This window comes from Arvicanthis niloticus, chromosome 2 (assembly GCF_011762505.2).
Source record: "Arvicanthis niloticus isolate mArvNil1 chromosome 2, mArvNil1.pat.X, whole genome shotgun sequence".
Classification (NCBI taxonomy): Eukaryota; Metazoa; Chordata; class Mammalia; order Rodentia; family Muridae; genus Arvicanthis; species Arvicanthis niloticus.
The window spans coordinates 101,328,755-101,343,281 of NC_047659.1; the positions used below are offsets into that span (position 1 = coordinate 101,328,755).

A 14,527-nucleotide genomic window follows, 5' to 3' on the forward strand; every position below is an offset into this window, starting at 1 on the left:
ACGGACAGACGGACGGACAGAGACTAGGAATGACATAGGCTTTAGAAACCTCAGAGCTCAGCCACAGTGATACACTTCCTCCAACAACTGGAGACCAAATATTCAAATATATGACCTATGAGGGCCATTCTCCTTTTTTTTTCCTTTCTTTCTTTCTTTCTTTCTTTCTTTCTTTCTTTCTTTTTCTTTTTTTTTTTTTTCAAGACAAGGTTTCGATGCCTTGTTATTTCTACTGCGGTGCTGTTTATTTCAGGTACTGGGGCTGGGATTGTAGACACTAACTAGAACCTACACCATTATTTTAAAAGTATGACCTGCCACTACATCTAACATTTTAACTTTCTCTTTATTCTGTTTTGTTTCTTGAGACAAGGTCTCACTGTGTAGCACAGACTGACCAAGAACTAGCTTTGTAGACCAGACTGGCCTTGAACTCACAGAGATCTGCCTACTTCTGTCTCCCAAGTACTGTAATTGGAGGCCTGTACCACCTCTGCCTGTTTTTCCATTTTCTGATGCCAGTATCCTGAGGGTGTAATCCTCACCCCCACGGTGGGAGCTAGGCCACTGCTACCAACCTGAAATCAGAAGAAGCTCATAAAGCAAGCAGCTTCATTTGCTGCTTTCACTGTTTTCACTAATCCCCTCTGGCTAGGACCCAGACCTGTGGCTGCCCTGGGTATTGTGAAGGCTGACCAGGTGTTCTAGTTGTCATTGAGGGCAAAGGTGGGGAGGCAGGCATGGCCTCTGTGCTTCAGAGGCTTCAGCAGGTCCCCCTGGTATGTCCCACAGAGGCACATCAGAGATAAGTGCTTTGGGCTGCTTGGGAAAGAGAGAACCTCCACCAGTCCCAAGCGATACTGAGAATTTAACTGAGTAGAAAGGAAAGGTCAGTTGGAGCCATCAGTGGGCTTTAAGTTAGACAAAGTGATATGAAAAGGAAGCCTAGTGTATACCGCATGTTCATGGTGTTTATGTACAAGAAGAAATGTGGGATAGAGACATCTCCGTGGTTAAGAGCACTTGTTCTTGGAGAAAACCTGGGATCTTTTCCCAACACCCACATGATGGCTCACAATCATCCAGATCCAGGGGATCCAGTGTGCTCTTCTGATTTCCCTGGGCACCAGTCAAGCAAGTGATGTACACACATACATGCAGGCAAACACCCATACACAGAAAATAAAATAAATGTAAAACAGTTTTTAGCTTGGCATAGGGCACACACCTTTAATCCCAACTTGGAAGCAGAGGTTGGTGGAGCTCTGTAGGTTCAAGGACAACCTGTTCTACATTACTGAGTTCCAACATAGCCAGGGCTACATAGTGAGACCCTTGAAAAAATTAATTAATTAAGAAAAATTTCTAGAGGCTGGGCAGGGGTGGCACATGCCGTTAGTCCCTGCACTTGGAAGGCAGAGGCAGGGGGACTGCTGTGAATTTGAAAACAACCTGAGCAAGTTCCAGGACTACACAGAGAAACCCTGTTTTGGAGGGGGAAAAAAAAAAAAACAAACTAGGAGAAGGATGTACAGGAGGAATTGCAGAAACCTGTGAGAGCACAGATGTGACAGCAGATGAGCTTTACACTGAGTGTCAGTCATTGGGGTCACTCTGTCCCTCCAGGAACTGGAGCTCCAAACGACCACTGAGTCAGGAACTTTCCATGAAGAATGCCCTGTTCTTGCATACTGCCTTAGAGCCTTTGTGTAATCGAGTCCAGTAATGGAGGAGCATGCCTACTAGGTCAGCAAGACCTCGGTGAATACACATACCACTAAGAAAATCTTCTGTGTGTGCTGCTATCCACCTACTAACAGCCCAGACTGCTCCCCACCTCTGCCAAGGCTAGTCTTGACCAGGGCACACTAGAGTAACTCGGCAGGGCTCTCCTGGAGGCTGTGCTGCCTTGATCAGCAGCTCTTACTGTTATATACATCACCTGCCTGCTAACAGGTATCTTTCAGCAGGAATGACCTCTGCCCTTTGCTGCCTTCCACAGAAATAGCCCTCCTTTCTTTTTTAGTCAGGACACAAGCCCCACAAAGGACTCCTGTATGTCCAGAGAAGAATGTGTCTTGCATAGCACAGTTGTGTGGAAAGAGCAAACGTGACCAATTCACCCATGACACTCTGCACCTGGATCGGGGGAAGGGTCAGAATGGAGCTGAGCATTTCCTCAGGAAGAAGTGTGCAGCCAGCCTGGAGCACACACCCAGAGCCCTTCCACTCAGACCATACTTCATTGGCTCCACTTGGTCAGCACTGTTCCCAGATCATCTGCCATAGAAGGCCTGCATTCCCCGAAGCTTAACTTCCTTTTCATTTGTGACAGGCTTAAGAAGTTTGTCCTTCTTCCTTCACCCTCCATTCCCACACCTCTTACACCCATGCTTACAGAGGAGCTTGGGTGCTGAACCCCAAGAATCTGTTGTGTCTGATTCACTCATATCCCCATATCACAGTGTTATTCTCCAAAGAGGTGGGGGATGTGGGACTCTGGGGTTGTGGCTTTCCTCCACCTCCAGCACCCCGGACCCCTGTGTTTCCTACTGAATGACTCGATAGTGGTCCAAAAGCAGCCCTTTCTACCTTTCTCCTCCCCCCCCAGGGCTCCACCCACCCTCCTGTTTTATATCTGCAGGAGCATCTCACTTGCTAGTCTTCTGTCAAACTCTAACTTGCTCACCTTCAGCCACTGTCAGGGTTTGTACCATGTGTCTCCAACTCCACAGCTCAGCTCTGACCATGTTTCCCCAGCTGGTCACAAACAACTTGAGATGCCATGATTTTTGTGTCTTGACATCAGCAGAAGCTCCATGGTGAACAGATGGCTTTCCTATTCTACTGAATGGGACACAACAGTCAATTTGAGTTGTTAAGAAGGAACAGCAGACAATCCTTAAAAACATGCTGGCACGTGCCTTCAACCCCAGCACTTAAGAGGTGGAGGGAGGTGGATCTCTGTGAGGTTGAGGCCATTCAGGGCTACATAGACTCTGTCTTTAAAAAGACTTAAGTTCCAGGAGAAACAGGCCAGAGATTTTCCTGGGAAGCGTGGTTCTTTGGATTTTTTTTTTCCCATGAGACTCGGGCAGAGTCGAACGGGAGAAGCGGGATTTGAACCAGGAGAGAGAGAGAGCAGAAGGTGCAGGCTCGCCCTCTGCCTAAGCTGCTGCGCCACCACTTGTTCACTGGTTCTTTGGATTTTTGAAAGGAAAAATAAAATAAAATCACCCACTCTTTATAAATGTTACAGAGCTGGTAAGATGGGTTCAGCAGGTAAGACACCTTGTTGTACAAACATTAAGCCCTGTCTTAGTTGGGGTTTCTGTTACTGTGATGGACCATCATAACCAAAGCAACTTGGAGAGGAAAGGGTTTATTTGATTATACTTCCATATCACGATCATCATGGAAGTCAGGACAGGAACTCAAACAGAACAGGAATGTGGAGGCAGGAGCTGATGCAGAGGCCGTGGAGTGGACCTGCTTACTGGCTTGCTCCTTGTGGCTTGTTCAGCCTGCTTTCTTACAGAACCCAGGACCACATGTCTAAGGTGGCACCACCCACAATGGACTGGGCCCTCCCCCATCAGTCTCTAATTGAGAATTAAGAAAATGCTATATAGCTGGATCTTATGGAGGCAGTTTCTCAACTAAGGTTTCCTTTTTTCAGATAGCTCTAGCTTGTGTCAAGTTGACATAAAACTAGCATGTATGTCACAAGACATGTTTAGATCTTCAGAACCCACATTAAGTGTTGCCCATATCTATGTTGAACACACCTGTAATACTAATATGAAGATGGATACAGAAGGTCTATAAGGGTTTGGAGTGACAGATTGTTTTCTGACCTCCGTGTGTCTACATATACACTCACCTGAAGACATGCCTGTATATGACAAGCACACATACACAGGAAAAATAAAACACTAGAATCTGAATTTGAGGCCAGTCAACAGATCCAGTTCCAGGACAGCCAGAGCTATACAGTGAGACCCTGTCTCAAAAAAAAAAAAAAACATACACACACACACACACACATCATCCACTTACTAGAGTCTGTTCCTTGAAATAGTTTAAGATAGCATACGTTTCCCTACTTCGAATTCCAAGACAGCCAGTGAGACCCTGTCTTGAAAAATATATATATACACACACACCAATGTCTGTGTCTCTCTGAATGTAGCATACATTTCTCTGCCTTTGTTTCTTGTTCCTGCTAATAAGACAACTATAGGAAGTCACAGAGCCATCCCGAAGCCCATGCCCAGCACCCACAATGGTGCCTCTTATGCTGCCTGTCACTTTCCTAAAGCTGGGTGCACTTGATCACCTAATGGCTCTGGTCACCATTATGCCATGCACTGACTGGGTTCAGTTCCAAGCACCCACAAGTAGCTCATATCTGTCTGTAACTCCAGTTCCAAGGGATCTGACACCCTCACACAGATATATATATGCAGGCAAAACACCAATGAACATAAAAAATAAATCACTGTGCCAGGCAGTGGTGGCACACACCTTTAATCCCAGCACTTAGGAGGCAGAGGCAGGCAGATTCCTGAGTTCTAGGCCAGCCTGGTCAACAGAGTGAGTTCCAGGACAGCCAGGGCTACACAGAGAAACCCTGTCTCGAAAAACCAAAATTAGATAAATAAATAAATGTAAATCACTGAAATTTTATTTTTAAAAACTGGTTTTAAAAGATTTATTATTTTTTTTTACTTATGCGCCATACACACACATGCATGCGAGTGTCCCCCAGAAGCCAGAAGAAAGTGTCGGATCACTAGGAATTGAAGTTACAGACCATTCTGAGTTGCCTGATATGGAGGCTGGAAACCACATTCAGAATTTCACTGCTGAGCCATCTTTCCAGCTCCATTATGCTTTTTGTTTCAACCTCAGGTCCCTAGGAAGATCTAAGATGGGGGAGCATTTGTTTGATGGCCTTAAAAGCCAGCAGCAACTTCATATTTGTTCATAGAACATTGCGGGGAGGGATTTGAGTAGCGACTTAACACCTCCCTGTTTCAAGATATCACTGTACCTTGATATGGTAGCACACACAATCTTAGCACTCTGGAGACAGATGCAGGGGTATTGCTACAAGTTCAAGGCCAGCCAGGGCTTTGTTGGAAATATAAGGCCAACAAGTTAGACCCTGTTTGGGTTTTGTTTGTTTGTTTGTTTGTTTGTTTGTTTTAAACATATCACTGTATTTGGCACCAAAAGAAATAGAACAGCCTGGTCATTAAATCCTAGGACCATCTGAACAGGGTCCTGCAGCCACCTGGAGTCCCCTCACTCATAGTTTACCCCTTGGTAAATGAGGGGGTTTCCATTCCTCCAGCTCTGTCCCTCTACCCATGAAATGCCCAGAAAGCCTCCTTTCCCAGCTTCTGTCCTCTACAATTCTGTCTTGTCACCTTAGCGGGGAGGGTCAGTGAATGGAAAGTTACTTCCATCACCACTGCATCTGAATCCACATCCTCAACAGGCCAGAGAAAGGGGGCAGAGAGCCTGCCTTCTAGTTCTGTAGCATTAGATACTCAGAATGACTCCACACCTTTCATCCACCTTAGGCCTAAATCTCTTAGACTTGTGAAACCCTCCAAAAGAAGCATCCTTCTGGTGGACCTGACCAGCCGAGAGGACTTCAGAGCCAGCAAGGTTAGAGAGCCTCTATGAAATGGATCATACCCTAGAATATTCTCTTGGCCCAGACACTGAAATTATCTGAGATGAGATGCTGGTTGTCTAGGGTGACCCCAAAGAAAAAAGGATTAGGACAGGTGTGGTGGAACATGCTTTTAATTCCAGCATTTAGGAGGCAGTGGCAGGATCTGTGTGCCTGATCTACACTATAAGTTCCAGGCCAGCCAGAGCTATGTAGTGAGACCCTGTCACAAAAAAAAAAATGGGGCAGGTGTGCCAGGTTCCTTGCCGTTCAGTGCAGGCCTGTGGCACTCCAGGGTAGGGTGGCAGTAGTGCCCTGGTTTCCACCGACCATCCATCCTGGATCCTCCACGATCAGCAATGGTCTCATGGTGGGCACCCTGCAGGAAAACCAGTCACCAGCTTAGCCCAGGACTCCAGAGTACCCTCTGGCATCCCATCTCCAAAGCCTGACTGAGAGGAAGAGGGTGCTGGCTGGGGCTCCTTCACATGTCTCGGGCCTGGAAGTTGATAGCAGCCTCTGTTCTCCTCTGAGAAAATGTCGGGTATTGCAATCAGCCCAGGCTCCTCAGACCTTCCCAATTCCCCTGGAAGTGCAGGACCATGGCCTGCTGTTCTCTGCAGAATCTGGTGTTGACAATACTAATGAGTGGGATGGGAGTTCAGTTCCCCAGAGCTCAAGGTCAGCCTCTTGACTACCAACAACCTTCCTTGCTGGGGGACAGAGGGCTACGAACTACCTCTGGCACAGAAGCTCTCTGCCCTGCACTGCTGGCTGTTTTTCTTCAGTTGTAGAGGAAACAGTACTTCATAAAGAATAGTCTCAAGGTGGGAAGACCCGGTAAAGAGGAAGAGGACAAGGGTCACCTCACACAGTCCGCACAGTTGTGAATAAGTGGTCACTGATACTGAGAACTCTGGCAACTGCAGAGCTGTCCAAGACCACACCAGGTCAGTGCAGGGCAAGGAAATGGTTTGTTGCTAGTTTGCAAATCTAAAGTTTAAAGTGCACCAGGAGAGCGATTACTGAAAGAGTAAGTGTAAGCCTAACTTAAGTATCCAGGAGCTCAGAAATTCTTGCATCAGTCCTGAAAGGGTAGACCGGCCATGGATGGGCCAGAGAGCTCCAGAGCCACACGCTTGGGGGCGGCGTCCAAGCTTGAGAACAAGTAGGCAGAGCGTCCGGTGGTGTGGCTGTCACACACGGCCGACGCAGCCCAGAAAGCTGTGGTCTCCAAGGTGCTCCTCGACCCCTCCCACTCTACCCGAGATTCCGGGGACGCGATGGGCCAGACAGCAAGAGCTCCGCCTAACGGGGGCGGGGACTGGAGGTTCCCGTGGTGCTCCACGGCCACTTCCGGGGCGGGCCAGGCGCAGGCGGCAGCTGTCATGTTGCGCGCTCTGAACCGCCTGGCCGCGCGGCCCGGGGGCCCACCTCCAACCCCGCTGCTCCTGCCCGTGCGCGGCCGCAAGACCCGCCACGACCCGCCTGCCAAGTCCAAGGTCGGACGCGTGAAAATGCCTCCCGCAGTGGACCCTGCGGAATTCTTCGTGTTGACCGAGCGCTACCGACAGTACCGGGAGACCGTGCGCGCTCTCAGGTGTGTGTAAAGGGCAAGCGCCCTTCGGCGCCCTCTGGGAAGTGCTGGGGCTGGAGGATGGGTGCTGACTTGAAGCCCGACCTCATCCAGGCTAGAGTTCACGTTGGAGGTGCGAAGGAAATTGCACGAGGCCCGAGCCGGGGTTCTGGCTGAGCGCAAGGCGCAAGAGGCCATCACGGAGCACCGGGAGCTGATGGCCTGGAACCGGGAGGAGAACCGGCGGCTGCAGAAGCTACGGTGCGAGAGGCACGGGGCTGGGTGGACTGGGCCAGGCTCATACGCGGCCCCGCTCACCCTCGGCTTCTTGCCCCTCGCAGGATAGCTAGGTTGCAGCTGGAAGCACAGGCCCAGGAGCTTCAGCAGGCTGAGACCCAGGCCCAGAGGGCCCAGGAGGAGCAGGCTTGGGTGCAACTGAAAGAGCAAGAAGTGCTCAAACTGCAGGTGGGCAGAGGTCGTGAGGTCGTGGGGAATGTGGTCATTGGAGACTCCAGCAAGGGATGCTCTGGGGGGAGCAGCACAGGGCGTTAAGTGACCAGAGTCTTCAGGCGATGGTCAATGAAAAGCTACAGGCTACTATTGCCATGTGAAACTTGAAGTCAGGGAAACAGTAAGTGAGAATGGAACGTTTAAGAGGGAGTGACAAGCTTGAGAGGGTCCACCCCCTCTAATCAGGTTGTCACGATTTGTCCTTGGGTTGTGGCTGAGAGATCTGGTGGGTGATTGTCCAAGGAAGAAGAATACGATGGTTGAGGTCACCTAGTACAGTTGTGCTGGACGATTGGTGAGGCACTCAAAGATGCCCTGAGCTCTTGATACCCTTCTTTAGGTAAGCTAGAGACAGCTGTGCAGGCAGCCAGCTCTGTTGGAGATTCCACATAGCTAACCTTTCTCTTCTTAGGAGGAGGCAAAGAACTTCATCACTCGGGAGAACCTGGAGGCACGGATAGAAGAAGCGTTGGACTCTCCGAAGAGTTATAATTGGGCCATCACCAAAGATGGGCAGGTGGTCAGGAACTGAGCACTGAGGCTTCTAGGGGCCCACATAAGGACAATGCTTGCCTGGGGACTGCGTATTGGAGTAGGAATTGGTGCATCCCAGGAGGATGGCTCAGCCTTTTCCAGAGCGGCCCCCATTCATTCTAGGCTCAGCGCTCACCACCTGCCAGGAAGCTCCTAGACATAGTACCCTGTTCTGATACCACATACAAACTCAGGACAGCATTAAACTCTGGGAAGTTTCTATCACACAGGATCGGACTGGACTGTGTCCCCTCTAGAAGCCAAGCTGTCTCCTGAGTCTCTTGGAAGTAGTGTGAGCCAAATGTTTTTTGCTTTTATAAATAAAGTTTCGGAGCCCAGTCTTGCCCATTCACTGACTACAGTTATAGAGCAAATGAAAGAGGGAAATACCTACAGAAGATGCTAACGTGCTTGTAAAATCAAAGCCATTTGTTATATGGCTTTTTTTTTTTCTTTTCTATTATTATTATTATTTGTAAAATAAATTTATCCCTAATTATTTGGGTCTTTAGGTTACTAGCCAAAAGCAAGTTTGAGCTATGAGTTAGTTTCTCTGCTTTGCTTAATTCTGGGCTTTGCTAGCTAGGGTCTGGTGTATCCAAGATTCAGAAAGCAAAAGGGTACCCTGTTTCTCCTGGTAGCTCTCCAGCAGTGATTTCTTAACCAGACCCTGTCCTGACGTAGCACTATTGGACTACCCAGCAGGTGGTAGACTCCCAAGCTAGACCTGCTTCTTCCGGTCAGTTGCTGTTCTTACTGTGTGTGTGTAAGTGGTGGCCAAAGGGCAGTCTTGGGTGTCATTCTTTAGAACTCTCTCACCTTGGTCTAGTTTGGTTTGGTTTGGTTTATTTTGTTCTGGGTTTTGAGACAGGGTCTTTCACTGGAACCTGGCACTCACTCATTAGACTGTCTAGCAAGCTAGCCTCGGAAACTGGATCTCTCTGTATGCTTGCCTGGCATTGGAATTAGATGCACATGGCTTTTATGTGGGACCAGGGATCAGACCCAGATGTTTATGACTGCAATGCACACACGTTAGTGAGTGAGCTGTCTGCATTTTTGCTTTCATTGTCACCAACTTGAATATCGTTGACACAAACTCCAGACACCCCAAGGGAAAACCATCCTCACTGCTTTCCACACTGCTGAGGGGTTTGGGATCCCTAAGAAATGAAAACCTCGGGATGATAGTAACTTCTTACTCCAGTGAAGAAGCAGGATTAAGGTGTGGGTGTCATCCCGCACGCAGCCCCCTGAGAGTCATAACACCCACTTTAGGGTAGTAGACACTATCCCTGACTAGGTGGAACATAGGCCCTGCATCTAAATATATAAGGTAGGCTGATGGGATCATGTCAGGAGCATCCTAGTCCATTGCTGGGTCTCTCCAAATGCCAGAGTTGTCACGGTGAACCCCGGGAACTCTGATGGATGAGTAGCCCCTCCCACTCCTGCCCCTTCGTTATGAGTGGGTGCTGGGGTGAATGCTGTGGCCGTGGCCTTCAGGGCTAGGTTAGGTCCTGCAAAACTGAAGGAGATGGGCTTTAGACACTGTTCACTTAGTAGAGTGGCTGCATAGGCCCTGGGTTCAATCCCCAGCACTGCATAAACGAAGCATGGTGGTTCAATGCCTGCTTTTTGGAGGTAGAGGCAAAAGGATTAATAGGCTCTCAAGGTCCTTCAGCTACATAGGGAGTTTGAGACCAACCTGGTTCCTAATGAGACTCAAACAACTGCCCAAGCACTCATCAGGGAGACTGGATATGACGGTGCCCTGCTGCTGTGGGTACTGCAGCCTACTGAAGGCCAACTTCTGGAGCTGATTACAGGAGTACACTTGCCAGCTCAGTGGGTGTTGGGTATTTTAATCTGTTTCATCTAGGAGTGATTGCCTAAAGTCATTGCTGAGTTTCTCCAGCGTGCCCTGAGATCTCCAGTTTGTCTGTGAATTTGCAAAAGCAGTTACAACAGACTCAGTGAGAAAGCCTAGTGAATGCCACAGAATCTGGCAAGAATCAAATTCACAATTATTCTTTTCTTGCCACATAAGAAATCAAAACAGCCCCAAGCCGGCCAGTCTCCTGAGGATACTGGCCATTTTGTCTCTGCGTGCGTTAACAAATATGTCAAACACAGATGATCTGATTCAGTCCTCAGCACTCAGCCAGTCAGCTCATAACTCCAGGGGGTGCAATGCCTCTGGCTTATGTGGGCACATGCACTTACCCACATACACATAACTAAAAGTAATAAAAATACAGATTTTAAGCCTTGTAGGTTTTATTGTTCGTTTGAAATTTTAAGGAGGATTTCACTGTGTAACTAACCCTGCCCTGGATGGCCTGAAATTCATTATAAAGTAAACTTTTGCCGGTCAGTGCTGGCACACGCCTTTAATCCCAGCACTTGGGAGGCAGAGGCAGGCGGATTTCTGAGTTCAAGGCCAGCCTGGTCTACAGTGTGAGTTCCAGGACAGCCAGGACTACACAGAGAAACCCTGTCTCAAAAAAAAAAACAAAACAAAAAAAAAGTAAACTTTTGTGTTTTTTGTTTTTGCTTTTGTTTGTTTTGTTTTGTTTTTCGAGACAGGGTTTCTCTGTATAGCCCTGGCTGCCCTAAAACTCACTCTGTAGACCAGGCTGACTATGAACTCAGAAATCTGCCTGCCTCTGCCTCCCAAGTGCTGGAATTAAAGGCGTGTGCCACCACTGCCCAGCATAAACTTTTAAAAAATAATAATAACAAAAGGAGAAGCTGGAGAGAAGCTCCGTGTGCTTGCTGCTGTTTCAGGGCCCGAGTTGGTTCCTAAGCACTCACATCAAGTGGCTCACAGCCATCTGTGTGTCCAGCTCCACAGCCCATGCCCCGGAGACACCTGCACTCATGTGGACATGCCAACATAGAACTTTACAAAGCCTGGAAAGGTGATGTCAGAGGTGGCCAGGAATGATGACACACACCAGTAATCTCAGCACTTCTGAAGCAGATGAAGAAGAGAGATGGCTCAGTGGTTAAGAGCACTGGCTGCTCTTCCAGAGGTCCTGAGTTCGGTTCCCAGCAACCACATGGTGCCTCACAACCATCTGTAATGGGATCTGATGCCCTCTTCTGGTGTGTCTGAGGACAGGTACCATGCACTCATATACATAAATAAATCTTAAAAAAAAAAAAAAAAAAGATAAAGCAGACAAGTTGTGTAAGACCAGCCAGGGCTATATAGAGCAAATTTTTGTCTCAAAAAGGAAAGGCAAAGGCTGAATGGACATTGTGGCACCTTAAAGGGTGAGGAGTTTAAAGCCAGCCTCACTTATTTAGTCAGTGTGAGGCCAGCCTGGGCTACATAAATCCCTATCTCAAAAAGGGGTGAGGGGTACAGAAAGGAGACATAGTGCACAACTGTAAGCCTAGGCCTCAGGAGCATCTGGAGTTTAATGTCATATTCAGCTACATGGAAAACTGAGGCCGGTCTACATAAGGCGCTTGCAGGGCCCAAGGCTTAGAATTAAGCCCAGGTCCTCTGGAAGAGCAGCCTGTGTTCTTAACTACTAAGCCATCTTTCCAGCCCTGCAATGTCTCACACAGCACCACACTCAGTTCCGCTGCATGTGCTGACTTACCTATGATCTGACCACTGTTCACAGGCTGGTAGGAGGGCCAGTCTCTTGGACTGAACATTTTCACAAAATCTTTCTTGACAATCTTTATTGTTACAAAGTCAGATTTGTATTTGCTCTGAGACAAACTTAGATGCAAGAACATCAGGTGTTTTCAGGAAACCAAGTTGATCATATGCAAAATTTGTAGCTTAGATTTTTTTCCAGAATTTCAGAAATTATAAACCTTTAATTGTCAAAATACATTACTATTTCAAATTTCATTTCAAAGCCTTATTGGGTTCCAGGGTGTAGTTTCATGAAGAGTGCTTGCTTACCGTGTCCCAAGGCCCTGGGTTCAATCCCCAACACAGAAAACATCCCAAAGTCCAGATACCTGATGGCCTTCCTTATGTCTGTTTCTCAAATAATGTAATCGAAGTTGTAAACTTTTTCCTTCGATTTTTTGTTGGGGATTGTTTCCAATGCTTTGAATTAATCTGCCAAATTGGGAATCTGTTATCCGAATGCTGGAGGTTCTTGTCCCCAGTTGGTTTTTGTTCGATCAATAAAGATGCCAGGGTTGGGCAAAGAGAGATGAGGTGGGACCCTTAGATTTGGGATGTAGGAGCTGCAGAACAGAAAACCAACCAGCCATGTGAGAATCTCTGATTGGGCCTGGAGTAGCAGGGAAGGCTTAGGAGTCTCAGATGTATGGGTGAGGTGGGGGGGGAGGGGGGGGACATCTGCTACAGGGAAAGGTGTCAGAGTACCCAACCTTTGAGCTAGGCATGGCATGTCAAAAATTAACTGGTGTGTGTGTGTGTGTGTGTGTGTGTGTGTGTGTGTGTGTGTGTGTGTCTTCCATTCATGAATCCAGATAGCTCCTGCACCGGTACACACGTGCTACCCAAATGGTGCCAAAGCACTGTAGTCCAAATGACCACTACACTTTTCTTTTTTTGAGGTAGGGTAGATTTAAGGCAGGGTTTCTCTATGTAGCCCTGGCTGTCCTGGAACTTACACTATAGACAAGGCTGGCCTTGAACTCACAGAGATTCCCCTGCCTCTGCCTCCTGAGTGCTGGTACTGAAGGCATGTGCCACTACTGCTCAGATTTTTCTTTGCTATTTTAAGGCCCTGTCACCACCACGGTGAAAGTGTCCCTGCTAGAGAGAGAGAGGAGAGAGAGAGAGAGAGAGAGAGAGAGAGAGAGAGAGAGAGAGCTAGCTCTGAGCAAGTCTTTCAGAAATTCATTTCTGATTTGATGCCACCTGTCAGATTCAATGATGTGAATCTGAGGCCACAGTAATTCATAGGGACTGATTGTATCAGTCAGTGATAGAGCCAATTCTTGGGGTGTATGAGCCCTGGGTTTAAGCCCTCAAATGAGAACCCCCCCCCCAAAAAAAAAGGAATCTAACATGTATTGAGCACTTACTGTATCCTGAGCTTAGTTTTACGTAATGTTCTTCTTTGTCACAACAGTCCTGTTTGACTTCTTTTGACAAAACTGATGTGTATGTTATGTATGATATGCTTGGGAGACTGAGGCTGGGAGAGGATGAATTCCAGGCCAGCATGGGTTACAGAGTGAGACCCTGTTTCTTTTATTTTTGAGATTTTTTTTAAAGTTAGCAAATATACATCCATGGGGATTGAAGTAGTTGAGATTCAAACACAAATAGGCTGGGCCAGCAAGATTGCCCAGCGGAGAAAGGTGCTTGTCACTCAGCCTAGTCTGGAGCCCAGCACCCACATGGTAGGAGGGAATTGGGTTGCACACAGTAGGACAATCACTCTGTACACCTCTCACAACATTATCTCTAGTTCTGACTCATTCATATGGATTTCTAGAAGTACATAGTAGGGCAGTCATGCACACACTCTGTAGCGGGAGGTATTAGAGAAGAAACGTTCAGCTATCCATTTGGCCGCCATGCTAGCGGGCTGCCTGGCCCCAGTCGGTGTCTTCATCTCAGCAGGCTCTCCAGCGGGCTGGAGCTCCAGAGTTCCCCTCGTGGCCACGCTAGCCCCACGCTGCGATCCTCCACCCCGCAATCACTACTACACTCATCACCCACTAAAATCAAAACTCTTGATGCTTGTAGTTAACCAAACAGATTTACATATCATCAAATACTCAAATCTCAGGATGCCCACACAATAATTTCAAAGCCAATTGATAATGGTAAGATGCCAACACAGATTAGACAATATATCCCAAAATATCCTAACCTTTTCATATCATCTCTGTCTAAGGCTAGTTTAAAACCACGCTGGTAACCGGCAGCTTCCAGTGTCAGCTGTCCTCTCGCTCTAGCTCTAGCGTTTCTCCCTGCATCTCTGTCTCTGCCACCCTCAGCTCCGCCTCCCTTTTCCCTGTCCAATCATAGGCCTCCCGCTGCAAATAGATTGGACAGGGAAATTTCTGTCACTCTCCCATCTCTATTAGAGGCTTTTCCCCCTAAATTATTCTAATAATTATTTTAAGATTTAACACTGTACCTCAAGCTGACCTATAATTCACTATGTATCCCAGGCTGGTCTGCAATTCATGTCAATCCTCCTGCCTCCGATTTCCAAGTGCTGGAAATAGGTGTCCAGGGCCCAGGAATCCTTTGGAGG

At 47.8% G+C, this 14,527-nt stretch overlaps 1 protein-coding gene across 1 annotated transcript; it reads left to right on the plus strand.

Annotated features, from left to right (window-relative positions):
* The first annotated feature begins 6,474 nt into the window (after positions 1–6,474).
* Positions 6,475–8,644, plus strand: Mrps26 (mitochondrial ribosomal protein S26). The gene is made up of 4 exons (XM_034494171.2): positions 6,475–7,286; positions 7,377–7,523; positions 7,604–7,727; positions 8,185–8,644. Exons 1-4 carry the CDS (start codon positions 6,970–6,972, stop codon positions 8,302–8,304), a joined length of 708 nt encoding a protein of 235 aa, XP_034350062.2. The 5' UTR covers positions 6,475–6,969; the 3' UTR covers positions 8,305–8,644.
* The last annotated feature ends 5,883 nt before the right edge of the window (positions 8,645–14,527 follow it).